Here is a 14,678-nt window from a genome sequence, read left to right as displayed (position 1 = left end):
GGGAAACTTCACAGTACTGGCATGACGGCGTTCTGGAACCTGCTAAATTTAAAAACAAGTCATTTCCACCACATCAACCCATTTCTTTCCTTTCGTGATAATAAATTTCCAGACGGCAGCCAGTTGACGCTTGTCAGCTCACGAACTTGAGGATTTGTAACGACAGCTGAACCAGCACGCTGCATTTGAATGGATCAGCGTTACATAAGCTCTGTAAACACTCGACAATTTGGCCCGGAGTCCACAGTCTGAGGGGCTCAGACGGCGTCCGACTCCCACACTGTTAGCAAACTGCGCTTGTCAATATTTTCTCATCTGCTAATCCAGCAAAGCGGAGATTAGAAATCCAATAGAAGTCCATTTCAAACCGCTTATACTGACAAAGCGGCATGAAACTACAGCGAGCCCCCCATGACGCCCTGTGAGGCCGTCCTGCTCGGAGAGCGTCCTCCTTCTGGAGTAATTTGCTGGTTAACGTTGATGACGCAGAGGAGCAGCAGACCGACCACCACCAGGTCGTCCAGAACCCCCAACAGGCCGCAGAGAGAGGCGTCCGCGTCCAGGGGACCCGACGATGGAGGCAGGGTGGGCGAGGAGATGGACACCACCGTCCCCACGCAGCACAGAGCCACCCTGAAGAGGAAGAGCCAGACGAGGCCTCCCATGGTGCCTAGACCCCGAGTCAGTAACTGCAGAAGAAGAGGCGCGTCGCAGAGGTAGTCCGTCACCTGGAAGGGGCAAAATGAAGGAGATCCAGTCAGACGGGCAGACACAGCAGGGGGTTTCACGCATGAAAAAGTACGCTATCAAACATTGGTGTGTGAAAATAATTGCAGCTACAGAACCTTTGCAAAAGTATTTGCACACTTTCAACCTTTCTATGTTCAGTCACCATACAAGCAAATTAATGTTTTTCATAGGTTCAGCATTGATTTTATAGCAAAATGGGACATGATTGTGATGTGGATGGAAAGGTATACTAATTATTTTTTAACAGATATTTTTAAATCTACAAATTTTGAATGTAACCCCTCCATTCTGATGCCTGTAAATAAAATAAAGACAGCCAAATTCCCCTTAATTAGTAAATAGTCCACTTGTGGGTGGTTTAACCTGTATATATACAGCTGTTGTGTGAAGGCCTCAAAAGTATGGTAGAGAACAGCAGTGAAGTGTTGCTTCATGCTTGCTCAGTATGAGGGATTGCTGCAAAGCCATGGACAATGCAGACGACTCTCCCTGTGGCTCTACGATTCTCCAGGAGTGAATACTGCTTGTCAAGACTTTGATGCAATCAACTGGTTCCCTTATATAGGAAATTTTTGACCAATCTGTCTAATATGATTGAATTTGACTTTGTAAAGTGTCTTGAGATGACATGTTTCATGAATTGGCGCTATAAAATTTAATTGAACTGAACAAAGGGACCATGAAGACCAGCAGACAGGATAGAGGCAGCAATCTACAAAGATATGTTCAGGCAAAGAGGGCGTTAAACTCAAAGGCAGCTAGGAGGCCTGTAGTTTTTGAGGTGCTTCGTCTTGAGTGGGAGAATTTTTCCACTGTTAATTGTGCACTTGCCTTAATGGAAGAGTGGCAAAAAAGAAGCCAAATCTAAAGTTTAACCCTGGCCATGTGGTGTTCTGGTCACATGAGATCAAAATTCAACTTAGTGTCAGCACCGGATTCCCTGGTCCGAGCTGATGGACTGATGCATGGAGCATGCAAAGTCAGATATTTGTGTCGGACGTGAACCTGAATGCACCATCCCCACAGCGCAGACAGCGCAATGCTGTCAGGATGCTTTTTCAAGGCACTGCAGCTTTATCTGCTTTTATGTGGTCTCAAGCTAAGCCTCCTTGCTTTCCTCCTCCAAGACTGGTTCACTTCAGCCCACAACAAATGCCCATTATAATTTCCTAACAATGGCGTGTGAAGGAGATCTCTGTGGGAAATCGATTGTTACCTGCTGGAGGTGCCATTGTGAAGTGTTAACTAAAGCCTCTTTTGTCTGCCATTTTATCTCAAATCAATAAAACCCAAAGGCCGCACAAGACGTGTTCCCATTCCCAAGCCCATTATAGAAGACTATAATGAAATATTTTATTCTCAATTTCATCTGACATATTCAGTGCAGTGAAAGAAGGCGTCTCTGCGGTCGCTGACCTTTCGTGGCGCTCCAGAGTAGCGCTTGTTGTAGTCTGTGATTTCCCCGAGAACTTTCTTGGACTGCTGATCTGATCGGCTCTCCTTAAACAGGTTACACAGGACGCTGACCTAAAAAAAGCGACAGGCTTTTTAAAAAAAAATAAAAAATCCTCCGTGTGACGATCGCAACGTCACCGTGATTTACAGGAAAGCTGTTTGGTCACTCTACCTACCTTCTGTCTGCAGAGAGGACAGCTGACTGCGTCCAACCAGGAGCCGTGTCTCCAGTAGGTAAGCAGACAGTTGGCTGCAGGAACAAAAACAACTTTTACTACATTATCCTAAAAAAAAATACACCTTTAAAGCAAGCATGGTAAAGAACAGAATATCAGTTTATCAAAGACTATTTCTAATTTTTTTATGTCAATCATAAGAGGTATCGATGAGTGTTGCAGCGAACGTGGGGTTGAGCATGTTTGGTAATCAGTAACAGATAATGTCAAGGTTGAACAGGAGTGGGTTTATGTCATAAATACTATCACTATCTTAGAGGGATAGATTTCCAAATATAGAAACCAACTGATTTCTGGCTCAGCTACATGACAGGAGAAGGTTCAATAGGTAAAGCTCGAGCTCTCTGCTCAAAGTTCACCTCAGAAAGAAATCTGGTCCGTTTTCCCTCATCTCCTTACTGCACAAAGCATTTATTAAGACTTGTGGCGAGACGTTTTTTTCACGTCTGGATCTTCAGGTGAAGATAAACTCCACGTGTAAACTCTGTGCACCTCTGCACATCAATAAAAAATCAATCAGGGCCCATATAGCCGCTGCACACCGGCTCTAAATCACTTATTGACCAGATGATAAATGTGCTTCGCAAATGTTTTCACACTCCATGAACTTTTTCAGCTTTTGTCACATTGCAAAAATCTAACTTTATTGATTTGAATTGGGAATTTATGTGACAGACTATCACAATGCAACACATGATTGGGAAGTGGAAAGAAAATGTCTGTTTTTTTTTTTTTTTAGACTTTGTAAAACAATCTTCTGGTCCGTTAAGGTATCTCTCTTCCAGCTTTGCAAATCTAGAAACAAAATTTTGCCCATTCTTTGCAACATAGGGCAAGCTTAATGGGATTGGATGGAGAGCCTCTGTGAACATCAGGTTGCCATATAGATTTTCATTGGGTCTGGGCTTTGATTAGGCCACTCTAACTTGTGGATATGCAGTTTTTCAGAATTGGCCTGCATGTAGTTCCATCCAGCTTTCCAACTCTAAGCAGCTTTCTCATCTCCGCTGAAGAAAAGCATCCCTACAGCGCGATGCTACCACTATTACGTGTGCTGAGCTAGTTTTCCACCACACATGGAGCTATGCATGTGCAGCAACAAAGCATTACATTTTGGTTTTATCTGATACACGCCGCACTCTTTTAGATAATTTGTCAAGAGAATAATCATTTAAAAAAATACACGTATCATTTTCTTTCCACTTGCAGTTCTTCACTACTTTGTTTTTGTTTTTGCACATAACATCCCAATAAAAGACACTGATATGTGAGGTTGTAATGTGACAAAATGTGAAACAGTTGAACGAGTATGCTTTTGGCAACCCAGGTAAGAGTGATAACAAAGACTGCATGTTTCTGCCGTCCCTTACCACAGAATAAGTGGCCGCAGTTGGTCTGGACCGGGAACGTGGCCGTCTGCAGGCATACTGGGCAGTGGCAGTCTCTTGTGCCCATTGGTGGACATGGCAGTGCTGATTCCTAAAGAGATGACGGGAGAGGAGGTGAGTGACAGGAAAAATGTAAATGGGAAAAAAACTGGAAGAAGACAAACAAAAGAAATCATCTGAACAAGTGTGATGGGTTTTCCTTTGAGACGCAGCAAACGAGTTCACAAAGCCCTTACAGAGACCTGTGTTTGGTTAAGGATTAAGCTCACATGACGGACTGGGGGATTTTTACAGGCTTTGTTTGGCAACAACTCTGAAGCTGATCATAACCCCCAATAAAGATTGCGATCATCATACGGTCAGGTGACGGATGGCCCGATGATAATCACGTACCGAAGAACTCACCTTATGGCAGCTCGGATGCATTGTTAACTGCTCAGTGGGCCGGTCAGAGCTCTAGATGATGCCAGGTGGTCCTGACCCGCTTGATCTTCAGGGTGCCGATGGTCCAATCTGCAACGGGACACACGTCAGGACATGACGACCACGGTAAACGCACCATAAACAGAAGCCCGCATGTCTGCCAGTGGTGAGATACTGACACATCTGTACTGATTAAAGCGCAATAAGGCTGACGAAGCTCAAACGTTCTCTGATGCGGGTCCCACATATTGATGCTCTGATAGCTGCAGTTTGACAGTCTGCTTCCATTAGGTCACCGTACAAGCAGTGGTAATATTATCTTTTGTTTCACAGTTTTAAAGCATCATACATCTGCCTCATCCTCTGGTGTATTCCCAACAATCAGAATTTGACAATAAATTGATCAACAGGTCAGAAATACCACTCAAAACGCTCAAATTGTGCTTAATAAATCCCAACGCCCCAAAATATTCACTCTTGCCTCAAAACATAGTTTAATTCAGTAATTGTTATTATTTTTAAGAGAACGAGAAAGTGCGGCGTACCTGGACTGAGACGTGTGCTGCTGGGTTTGCGGTTCCTCTAAAAGCAGCGGCGTCTGGAGGAGGAAGGCAGAGTCGTTTCCTAGCGGGAAGTGAAGTGTTGCCTGACAGCATCGCAGCAGAAAATAAATCCGAGCAGCTCGTTAATCATCAACCACGGCCTCCAATATCAGCTGGAGTCCTTCTGCTCTAAGGGAGCGCTGCTGGAGTCAGATCAATAGGACTTTACAGGGACTACAGCAAAGAAGACGTCTCATTTCAGTTTCAGTCAGACTCTGATTCTAAAAGTATTCAGACAACCTTATTAAGGTCTGTATAATGTGTCCCTTCACGCGCTTATGAACTATTTGGATCTTGTGAAGTCAGTTTCCTCCCACGCTTTGCTAGGTGGGATCTAAATTAGCCAATCATTTACTTTACGTTTACTCAGCCAAAACCTGGAGCACACCATTCCTCTCTCACAATGAACTCTTGGTTATGAAATTAAGGAAACGGGCATCATTACTCATAGGATTTAGCAGAGAATTTAAATTAAATTTATCTTATTAGATTTTATTAAATGAAGGACAGAATGTGAGACAATATTACATTTAGATAAAAAGTAAATGTTCTGTCAATAGGCCCGGGATCCAGTGAATAAAAATAAAAGTTATTTGTTATTACAGAGAGATTTTTTCCCCCCACAATTTCCCTGATCCCGTTTTATACTGTTTGAAAAACAATATTTTCTCCTGCTCAGTTTACACAAAGCAAGAAAAAGAACCATGTTAAGAAACAGTTAAGATATTTGGTAAAGATTTTTAAAATCTAGCTGTACAGAAAAACCACACCAAACTAAGGCTCCATCTGAACACCTTATAAAAATAACTAGGATGGCAGACAAAAAGTCTTATTTTATTCATTTGTAGTGGAGTAAAACTAAAGCATAAGGTCTGAAAACGGATCTGGAGATATAAAGAAAAGTCCTGAATATGAGGACTGAGAGGGTCAAATATAACTCAACTTTCATTATGGAAAGAGACACCAACCAGTCTAGGATCCGACTGCTCGGCCAAACAGAGATAACGATGAAGGTCAGTGGGACCGTGGCTGCTGCAATCACGCCAACATCACGCTGCTTTCATCATCATGGCATATACTACATTTCAAACAGAAAAGCTCAACGTGTTCTTCTCCCACATACAGATGTCTTCATAGAACCAAGAGCCAGTCCTGGACTCCTAAAAATGGTCATGTTTTATTTTTCCCACCACATTATTTGAACTGTCAGTGTGTCAAAGTGTTGAACAAATTACCCAAAAAAGCTTGATGGTGCTGCAGGTGTCAGATGTCAGCATCGGAATCTCTGTCAGACAACCTGACACTGAACTCGGATACGACAACCCTCACAAAGTTCAGGAGTGCCCGCAACGCAGGAATATCTTGACAAATATTTACTCTGGCACCTCAGATAAAAGCAGGAGAGTCTGTTGGCTTCGGGTCATCTAAAAATAGTCGCTGTCAGCCAGTAAGGGTCAGTGTCACAGAGTGGCAGAAATCAGGAGATCGAACGCCAGCGCTCCCCCGCTGGCATTCAAAACGGGCACAGAGGGGATGTCCCTGCAGGCTAAACGGCTAATGTCCGCTCTTACCTCATACGCATACCACTACACTCTGATGCTCTAGGGCTGTATTTTTGAGGTAAAATTTACAGTCTGAAAGTGGTCAGAATTCTAACCTGAACTCCAACGTTAACATGAGATGGAGAATACCGTGCCAGAGAGAGAGAGAGGGAGAGAATTGCATGAAGCTCCTAGGAGACGAACGTCCGTCTTTACCAGCATTTTCTCAGCAATCTGGAGCGGTGGTGGCGAATGTGGCGCTCCAGCTGCAAGATGACAGATAAGAAGGCCCTGCAGAGGAGAGTGAGAGCTGAGAAGGTCATTGTGAAATCCCTGGGAAACTATGAGAGGGTTGTCACAACAAGAATGTTAGGTTGTTTATTAAATGCTTTGCCACATGAAGTGGTACTGTTAGACAATAGAGCAGAGATTGCTGAATTTGGTTAAAAAATATCTTAAAGTCAACTCTTAAAATGTCCTATGGGTTCGGAACCATTGTTTTATTTTATTGTATTTTTTTATTTTGCCTGTATTCTTCTCTAGCGAGCGCTTTTTGTCATTGATAAACTTAAATTGTTTTTTCTTAATCAAAAATAAAAACTAGCCTAATTTTTTTTTCGAAACAAATTAGGCTGGCTTTAGTTAGGGTCTTGCTTGTTAGCAGGTTAGTCCACATCTCGCATGTTTGATTTCTCCATCTGGCGGAGGAGTCGGATCTAAGGACAACTTTAGTTGGCGTCGCTAAACTTATATAATGGAAGCTGACTTGCTTTCAGCTTTTTGAGCCCTGTTTTTATATAGATAGTTCCTCTATATATATGCCCCCAAACTTTATTTAAACCTTTTTTATTTGATTTTACACTTGAAGCTTTTAGTTATTTTTTTATGTCTCAGTGTGGGTCTGCCAATTTTAATGTTTCTGGGAGTCCATTAGACACAACCGGAATTCGCCCAGACAGACCTGCTGATTATGAGTTTGTCTGATGCAGATTTTTTTTTTTCTTAATTACATATTTATCTTTTCAATAAACACTTAGAGGATAGAGAGTTGAGCTGAAGAAGGTCACTGGATCGTAGCCTGCTCTCAGTTTATGAAGTGACAATGAAATGACAATAAATCTATTTAGATTGACAGCATATAATACTGTGATTATGTGTATTGCAATCAGAAATGATTGCCCGTCACAGAATGCTGGTATTGTCCAGGGAGTTTAGAGGCTATCAGGGAACATTGCAGATTTTGCATAACATAATCTACAGCTAAAGGGATTAACATTTTGCCTCAGCTTTAGGCAATAAACAGCTTTTATAAACTGTACTATAGCTTTAAATGTGGCTTTGTATTTCAAAGTTCTGTTAAACACAAATCGAACCCCAATGAAATATTTTCCCCCCTGATATTAATCAGATACTATTTCAGAAATCAATATTTACATTCCATTTTTTCATACATTCGCATATTTATTTACTATTAACTTGTTTTGACTAATTCATTTGGATAAAAATATTCGAATTAGATCTAACTTAGATTTATTTCCTATTTTCAGAGGTTATTTCGTCCGAATAACTGCTTGTTTTATAAACGTCCCTGGTAGTAAACACATTACAATAACCATGTGAAAAGTCGTTTGATCAGCGAAAGCAGGGTAATCGCTTCTTAATCATAAGGGCGTGTCTAGATTTCCAATGCTGCGCTTTCATTGGTCAGAACACAAATAAACCGTCAGCAATCACTCCTGAACTCGATGCTTATTGGTCGAGTCTATTTCCCCTTAGTATCATGCAAGTCCAGCCCCAAGCAAGTGAACGTCCAGTACTTTAGCCGCAGCGCCATTCACGAACACTTTACGTCATCCGATAGCGTAAACCGAACTCATTAGCTCTTTAACTACGTATCTTTCGTAGGCAGTTTACCTTTGGCAGCAGGTGAGGTCAAATGCAGAGGAAAAGAGCGGAAGAGCTTCGTTGAGACAGGTGGGGAGGATATTTTACGTGTTTACCAGAAAGAAAACAAATGGAAAACAGCGAAACGGCGCTGGCGGAAAGCCTAATAATATGGGTGAGTTTATTTGGTCACGTTAATGTGAAGCTGTTAGGAATGCGGTCATTTTAGTTACCTGTTTGTTGAAGATGGTGGAGCTTTCGGGAAAGCAGCCTCCCTCACTAGCTCAGTGAAAATAAAGGAGATATACTATAAGGCCCGGCTAACGTTGCTCTGTATGGTCAATATAAAATGGTAATTGTAGCGCTTAGCTTTAGCTTTAAAGGCACAGTTACCGTAGAAACAGTCTCTGTAGCAACAGCGAGCGTCAATCGGTACAAAGTGTCGCTAGAGGGTGAGAAGCAACAGCCGTCGTAGATTTCGCCTGCCTGCTTTTTTAAAATCATTAGTTAGTACTCGACATATGCAAAGGTCAGTTATTATCAATTAGGGCTGATGCTTACACTATCCAATAAATGTAGTATTTACTACACATAAAAATAAAAAAAAATTAAATATAGGTTAGATGATTTTTAAAAGTTGGTCAGACTAAGTTATGTTGCCAATACACATAACCATCATATATATATGGGAAATGTTGTTCTTGGCATTTTAAATAGTTATGTAAAATGTATTAAAAGGAGCTGCGTAACTTAGGAAAATAGGAGGGTAGCTAGTATTTTTTTTTTTAAATAGACCTTATGTCAGGTTAATTAGATAATATTTCTAGGAAATTTTTTTAATTAGGTATCCCAACAACAAAAAATTTCAAAAAGTTATGTGTGTCTTTAATCTGAAACCACAATAAAAAACTTTCAAATCTCATCCAGGGTGCTGTATGTTACACATTCAGAAAGCTTTTGTTGTTGTTGTGACTCTATTAAAATGTTTTTTAATAGAGTCACATATTCACACTGTATGTACAAGTAATTCAATAGTACACAGCTTATATTTTTTACATCAATGCAAAACTACGGTTATCTTAACAGAACATTCGGGGGTGATCTAGAATTAGATCACTACATAACTATATTAACTACATTAGATCTACATATTAACTACATTAGATCACTACATAACTATATTAGACCTCTGAAGTGTCACATATTGAACCCTTTTTTTCCAGCATTAGTCAAATCTAGTTTGTAATTTACTGTGGCCGGTATCTTCTCCATCCTATAAATGTCCATTCTTGTCACCACTAGCCATGGGTGGCTTCTCTTCTGTTAGTTTATTCTTGCTTACTACTAGGGTTGTCATGATACTAAAATTTCAAACTCAATATCGATATCCAGAAAAATGTTTAATATATACCATTTCCGAAAAATGACAAATAATTAAAGGGAAAAAAAATTATTAACAGTAAACCTCACCTTTTTCAATCTCAACATGGAACATGCCCTCTCAACAGAAACACAAATGCCATAAATAACCCAAATATAGCAAATGGCTAGTAGCATGCTAGTCACAGCTAATGACACAATATTAATACGGACAACTTGTTGCGCTAATGTCAGTAATGCATTTTAATGTATTAAATTATTGATGGGAACTTTAATTTACTAAACTGTCTGAAATCATCATGAAGGCCAATGTTGTTTTGCTGCTTGACTTTGTTGCTACCTCTTTAAAGCACTGTTTGCACACAGGCTTTGTTTAACTCGTATGCAAAGTATCGATACCATTTAGAATACCAAATAACCCCACCACGAAACACTATTGAAAAAAAACAGTCAATTCACACCACAAAGGAGATAAAACAAAAAAAGGACAGAAACACAAAACTTGACTTAATATATTAATGATGGGAGATGGGAGATTCTCCTCCTGTTATTAAGTTACTTTATTAACGTGATGGGAGGACAGACTGCATCCAATTCAAGAAACAAATTGGACAGGCCTCAACAATTATAAGCAGACTAAGGGAAACAACATAGTCATGTGACGCTTAGATTACACACAGGTGGACTCCATTTCACTACTTTTGGGACTTTTGAAGGTAAATGGTAGCTTCAGAACCTTTTAAGCTCTCCATAGCAAATGAGCTGGATACTAGGCGTGTAAATCACCAGCTTTATCACGGTCCTGTGTTATATCGGTTTGTTTGCATGACAATACGATGTTTGCCCATATCACAAAGTCTGTCACGATACAATTTCTGTTAAATTAAATTCACAAGTCTGCACCTGATAAGATGCGATATCATCTGCCCATCTAACCCTTATATTTACATTGATATCAACTCATGAAAAATAAAAATCCAAATATGATTTGACCATTTTATTTCTAAGCCTTACAGGCATCAGACATTTAAAACAACACTATTGTAAGAAAAACCATTGATCAGCTGTTCACTATAGTCTCATGCTTTATAAATTAAAAAAATAAAGGCAGATCTTAAAAATAATGATACGGATCAAAGTTTTCATGCTGCGCTCATGTAATTAGATAGTTAACCATTCAATCGATATATTGGTGTGGATGGTATTACACCCCTACTGGATAGATACACGTCAACTTTCCCTCTTATATTTTTGTTAATTCTTTTTCTAAAGGATATTTTTATCATTTCACATCACCAGTCTAGACTATTTTGTGCAGATCCATCACATGAAGTTAAACATTAAAGCAGATAAAGTTATTAACTATTTAAGGGCACTTCTGATAATTTGTATTCCATTAAACCACATTTGTACCTACTAGAGCAGCTACAAACACGCTCAGCTTGGGTGTGACATGATGAACCCCAGAGCTCTGATTTGCAGAGCAAACTGAATGCAGCTGCTCCTTTTTTATTCATTAATGCCCTCCTCCAGCTCATCTTTTTTCCTTTTGTTGCACATTTCCTACTATTGCAAAATTTCCTGTGCATAATTCTGGATAAACTCTTTGGTATAATGTCGCTTTGTGTTTCCCTTACAGCTGCAGACATTCAACACTACAGCTCCTTGCAGAACAATGGAGGAGCTCGCCACAGGAGCAGCAATGTCACAGGCACTTCATCAGATGTAAGAGATCGCTTGTGCTTTAGCAATAGTAAGGAGGGTGTATCTGTGACAAATACACATTAATTGCCAGCGTCATTAACTTATACAGGCTGTTAAAAGGAAGGAAATGATAATTTGGTGGCTTATTAGACTTCTTTCTTACATTAAATGGACACCGCTTCTTTATTTTCTTTGGAGGTTTGACTTTTTTTTTTTGTGAAACAACTTTTTCAGCTATGCCTTGACTTAATAACATAGCTTTAGGCTTGTAACGTCACAGATCAGTGGCTTAGATTTGAATTCATCAGTCACTGTGGGGTTAGTCTTGAGAATTTAAACGAACCAAAACTGTCAGGTGATAAATTATACTTATTATAGACAAAAAATAGAATTTTACATTTTCTAAAATATTACAATTGCATTTCAACTTCTGTGTCCTTTTTTCTGCTGTTTGTCCTACAGAGATCCCACGTGGTTCAATGAAGCATGGATGGGTCGTATCAAAACAGATGTTGAGGACAACTGGAGACTGAAGGTATATAGACATGTCCTCACTGTCCAGCATTGTCTCTTTCTGATTGAATTCTCTATTTCAGCCACAGTTTTATTGATGCTGAACACAAACCTGGTCCTGTGTCCCTGCCTTTGGCTTCACTTGTGTATTTCAGTTAAGTCTTTGGAGATTTGTGGCCATTCAAGTTGTGGGGTTAGCTATGATGATGTTGGTTTTTGGAGGATGAGAACATGTTGACAGGTTGACAGAGCAGACAAATCCTGAGACTGTCTAAAGGCAGCTTCTGGTTATCTCTGAGCTGTGCTTTTACAAGATTTATTTTCCTCCATCTCCTTCAGCTTTGTAAACCTTTATGTGGCAAAAGGAGATTTTATCTCAATGTTGTTAGTTTTGGAAAATAAAACAGTTTTCGAGTGTTGAATTCCCGTTGTAGTTAACACAAGCTGACACTAACTGATCAGTCTGTTCCTAAATGTTCTTTGGCCTAAAGCATCTGTATAGTTTCTTTTGAGATGTTTTTATGTGCCGACATTGTGATATAATTCTATTTTACCTAAATGTTAAAAAAGAAGCTAATGTGGAAAACATTGCATTGCAGTATTTATAATTTTTTCCCAACTATTTTGAACACATTTTTGTCAGAAATTAACCAACTCTGCAGTATTTGTTTTTATACTAAGCCACAAACAGTTTTATTAGCTATTTGAGTGTGAGTGAAGGCTTGAAATAAATATTGTTAAAAAAAAAAGGTCTGCCTGTTCTTTAGCAATGTGCTTTTGGAGGTGCTTATTTAAGTTTGTGATGGTAAATTTAACAACTTTATCAACTCTTGCAATTTTTGCGTTGCATATATTGCATGTTGCAGGTATACTTGTTGCCATATCAAGTTTGAAATGTTTCCAAATAGCAGACTTGGCTCAGTCCAGCGCTAGCTCCATGTTGCTGTAACTGTAGTGCTGTGTATGATATCAATAAAAATAGAAAGAGAAATGACTGGATCGGCATCATTCATCCGATATCTGGTCCAGCTAATTAGTCTATATCAGAGCTGATATCTGATCCGGGTATCAGATTGATACATCTCTAGTTATAGTTTTAGTTTTAGAAACTGAGTGTTATGCATGTGTGGAACAAACACAAAACAGAATGACATCAACAGTGTTGAGTATTGGATTATTTATAGCATTTCACATTGTTACTACGACATTCACCAACATTATCTCATATTGCATGTTTGCCTAATATCATGGATCCCTAGTTTGTTGTAGGGCTGTTTGGTTTACCGATACTAATTGGTACTGGGGTACTGCGGCATTTAAAACGCTGCTATACTGCATTTAGATCGTACCGGTACTTGCAGCGCTGCTGACAATGCCCACAACAGTGTGGCGGCTTCCCTGAGTGGAAGTGGAGCAAGTCGGGGAGAGAGAGAGAAATATTGTTGCCAACTCAGCGACTTTGTCGCTAGATTTTGCGAGTTTTGAAACCCCTCTAGTGACTTTTTATCAGAAAAGCGACTAGCTACAAATCTAGTGACTTTGCTCTGTGTTGTTGGAGATTTCGGCAACAACACGTAAAAGCAGCGCTCAGGTTGCTGCGAGCCCTGCCCTATCCCCTCCCATCTTCCAAAGACTGAAGTCAGTGCTTCGTCCTGGCTGCTAGCCTGGCTAGCCAGATTAACTTCTGCCTTGTTTCGATACAGCTGAAGTTAGCAGTCAGTTCATTGTATACCAAAAAAAAGTGAAACTGAGTCTGGCTGACCAGGCTGCCTGGCTGCTGCCTGCTGCCGAAGGCGCAAGACCCGTTCCACTGCGCGTCCACATTTCAAATGAATTGCACATTTGCAAAGCTGCTGCTGCGGATCCAACGCTGGTCTACAAAGCGGGGTGTTAATATAATTATTTTTCACGGAACTGTCATTGCACTAAAATAAATCTTTGCTTGAAGAGAGAGAGAACACTCTTTCCCCTGCGTCAAAATACTCGGCTCAGGCAGTGTCTGCAGTTTGTCTGAGCTGATCACGTCAGTTCTTTATACCTATCGAAACTTTCTTCTCATTAAAGAAGCTTTATTTCTGGTAATGTCATGACTTTACTATCATATCATCACCGCTTTATTCTGGCGATATTATGACTTTAAAGATTCTTTTCTGTCACCGTGTGTTCCTGTGGTGAAATTCCTTTCAGGACATACTGCAGCTTAGAGTACACACAACAGACAGTAAACATGTGTGAAGCTTTTTTTTATCTCTTAATTAAAAATTGTCTAAGTATGGCCCATTCCATGTACCTTTGACTCAGTAATGATATTTCTTGTATTCTCTTTTTATTTGAGAAAGTATTGAAAAGCATGTTTGTACCGATACCAAATGTTGGTATCGTGACAACACAAGTTTGTTGTATAGCATGGCATTTTGACATTTATAGTAATGTTTATCCTATTTAAAAATCTCTCTCCTCTCAGATGAGCAATCTGAAGAAGATCCTTCAGAAGGTGGTTGACTATTATAATGAGGTATGAAATTTATAGTCCTGCAGTTTGCTGTTGTAGTTTAAAATTTGTCTTTAATTATAAATTTGGAAAGTGTTTTATCCATAAAGACTATCCTAATGTTTTGTTTATGCCCGTGTACCATCAGGTTTTATCTCAGGACATTTCATACTTCCCTTTGCCGGACGTGTCACTGGTGGCAGAGCACTCTGAGCCTGTGGAGATGGGAAGGCTGCTGCAGCTCATACTGGGCTGTGCAGTCAGATGTGAGCAACACCAAGGTATGTCCACTGCTTTGATGGTTTTGACAA

The 14,678-nt window shown here is 39.9% G+C and overlaps 2 protein-coding genes across 2 annotated transcripts in view; one reads left to right on the top strand and one right to left on the bottom strand.

The window, feature by feature from the left end:
- Positions 1-38: 38 nt before the first annotated feature.
- si:dkey-183n20.15 (RING-HC_RNF170 domain-containing protein) lies at positions 39-8,712 on the bottom strand. The gene is made up of 7 exons (XM_036141404.1): positions 8,513-8,712; positions 4,798-4,997; positions 4,235-4,342; positions 3,812-3,920; positions 2,382-2,455; positions 2,167-2,277; positions 39-728 (listed from the first exon to the last, which is right to left on the bottom strand). The coding sequence occupies exons 3-7, from the start codon at positions 4,253-4,255 to the stop codon at positions 396-398; spliced, it is 648 nt and encodes a 215-aa protein (XP_035997297.1). The 5' UTR covers positions 4,256-4,342; positions 4,798-4,997; positions 8,513-8,712; the 3' UTR covers positions 39-395.
- Positions 8,078-14,678, top strand: part of hook1 (hook microtubule-tethering protein 1) — a 41,376-nt gene continuing 34,775 nt past the window's right edge. Inside the window, exons 1-5 of the mRNA XM_036141403.1 lie at positions 8,078-8,454; positions 11,299-11,384; positions 11,826-11,898; positions 14,341-14,391; positions 14,516-14,648. Coding sequence (XP_035997296.1) covers positions 8,410-8,454; positions 11,299-11,384; positions 11,826-11,898; positions 14,341-14,391; positions 14,516-14,648 — 388 coding nt within the window. The 5' untranslated portion in view covers positions 8,078-8,409. The remainder of the gene's footprint in view (positions 8,455-11,298; positions 11,385-11,825; positions 11,899-14,340; positions 14,392-14,515; positions 14,649-14,678) is intronic.

This window comes from Fundulus heteroclitus, chromosome 9 (assembly GCF_011125445.2).
Source record: "Fundulus heteroclitus isolate FHET01 chromosome 9, MU-UCD_Fhet_4.1, whole genome shotgun sequence".
NCBI lineage: Eukaryota > Metazoa > Chordata > Actinopteri > Cyprinodontiformes > Fundulidae > Fundulus > Fundulus heteroclitus.
This window is presented reverse-complemented; position numbering and strand designations above follow the sequence as displayed.

Bases quoted from the DNA above. Each gene is read 5' to 3' on its own strand.
- si:dkey-183n20.15 (XM_036141404.1), bottom strand. From the start codon at position 4,255: ATGCATCCGAGCTGCCATAAG. The intron at 3,921-4,234 runs GTGAGTTCTTCG...TCATCTCTTTAG, and splicing joins TGCATCCGAGCTGCCATAAG to GAATCAGCACTGCCATGTCC. The intron at 2,456-3,811 runs GTAAGGGACGGC...TTGTTCCTGCAG, and splicing joins CTGCGGCCACTTATTCTGTG to CCAACTGTCTGCTTACCTAC.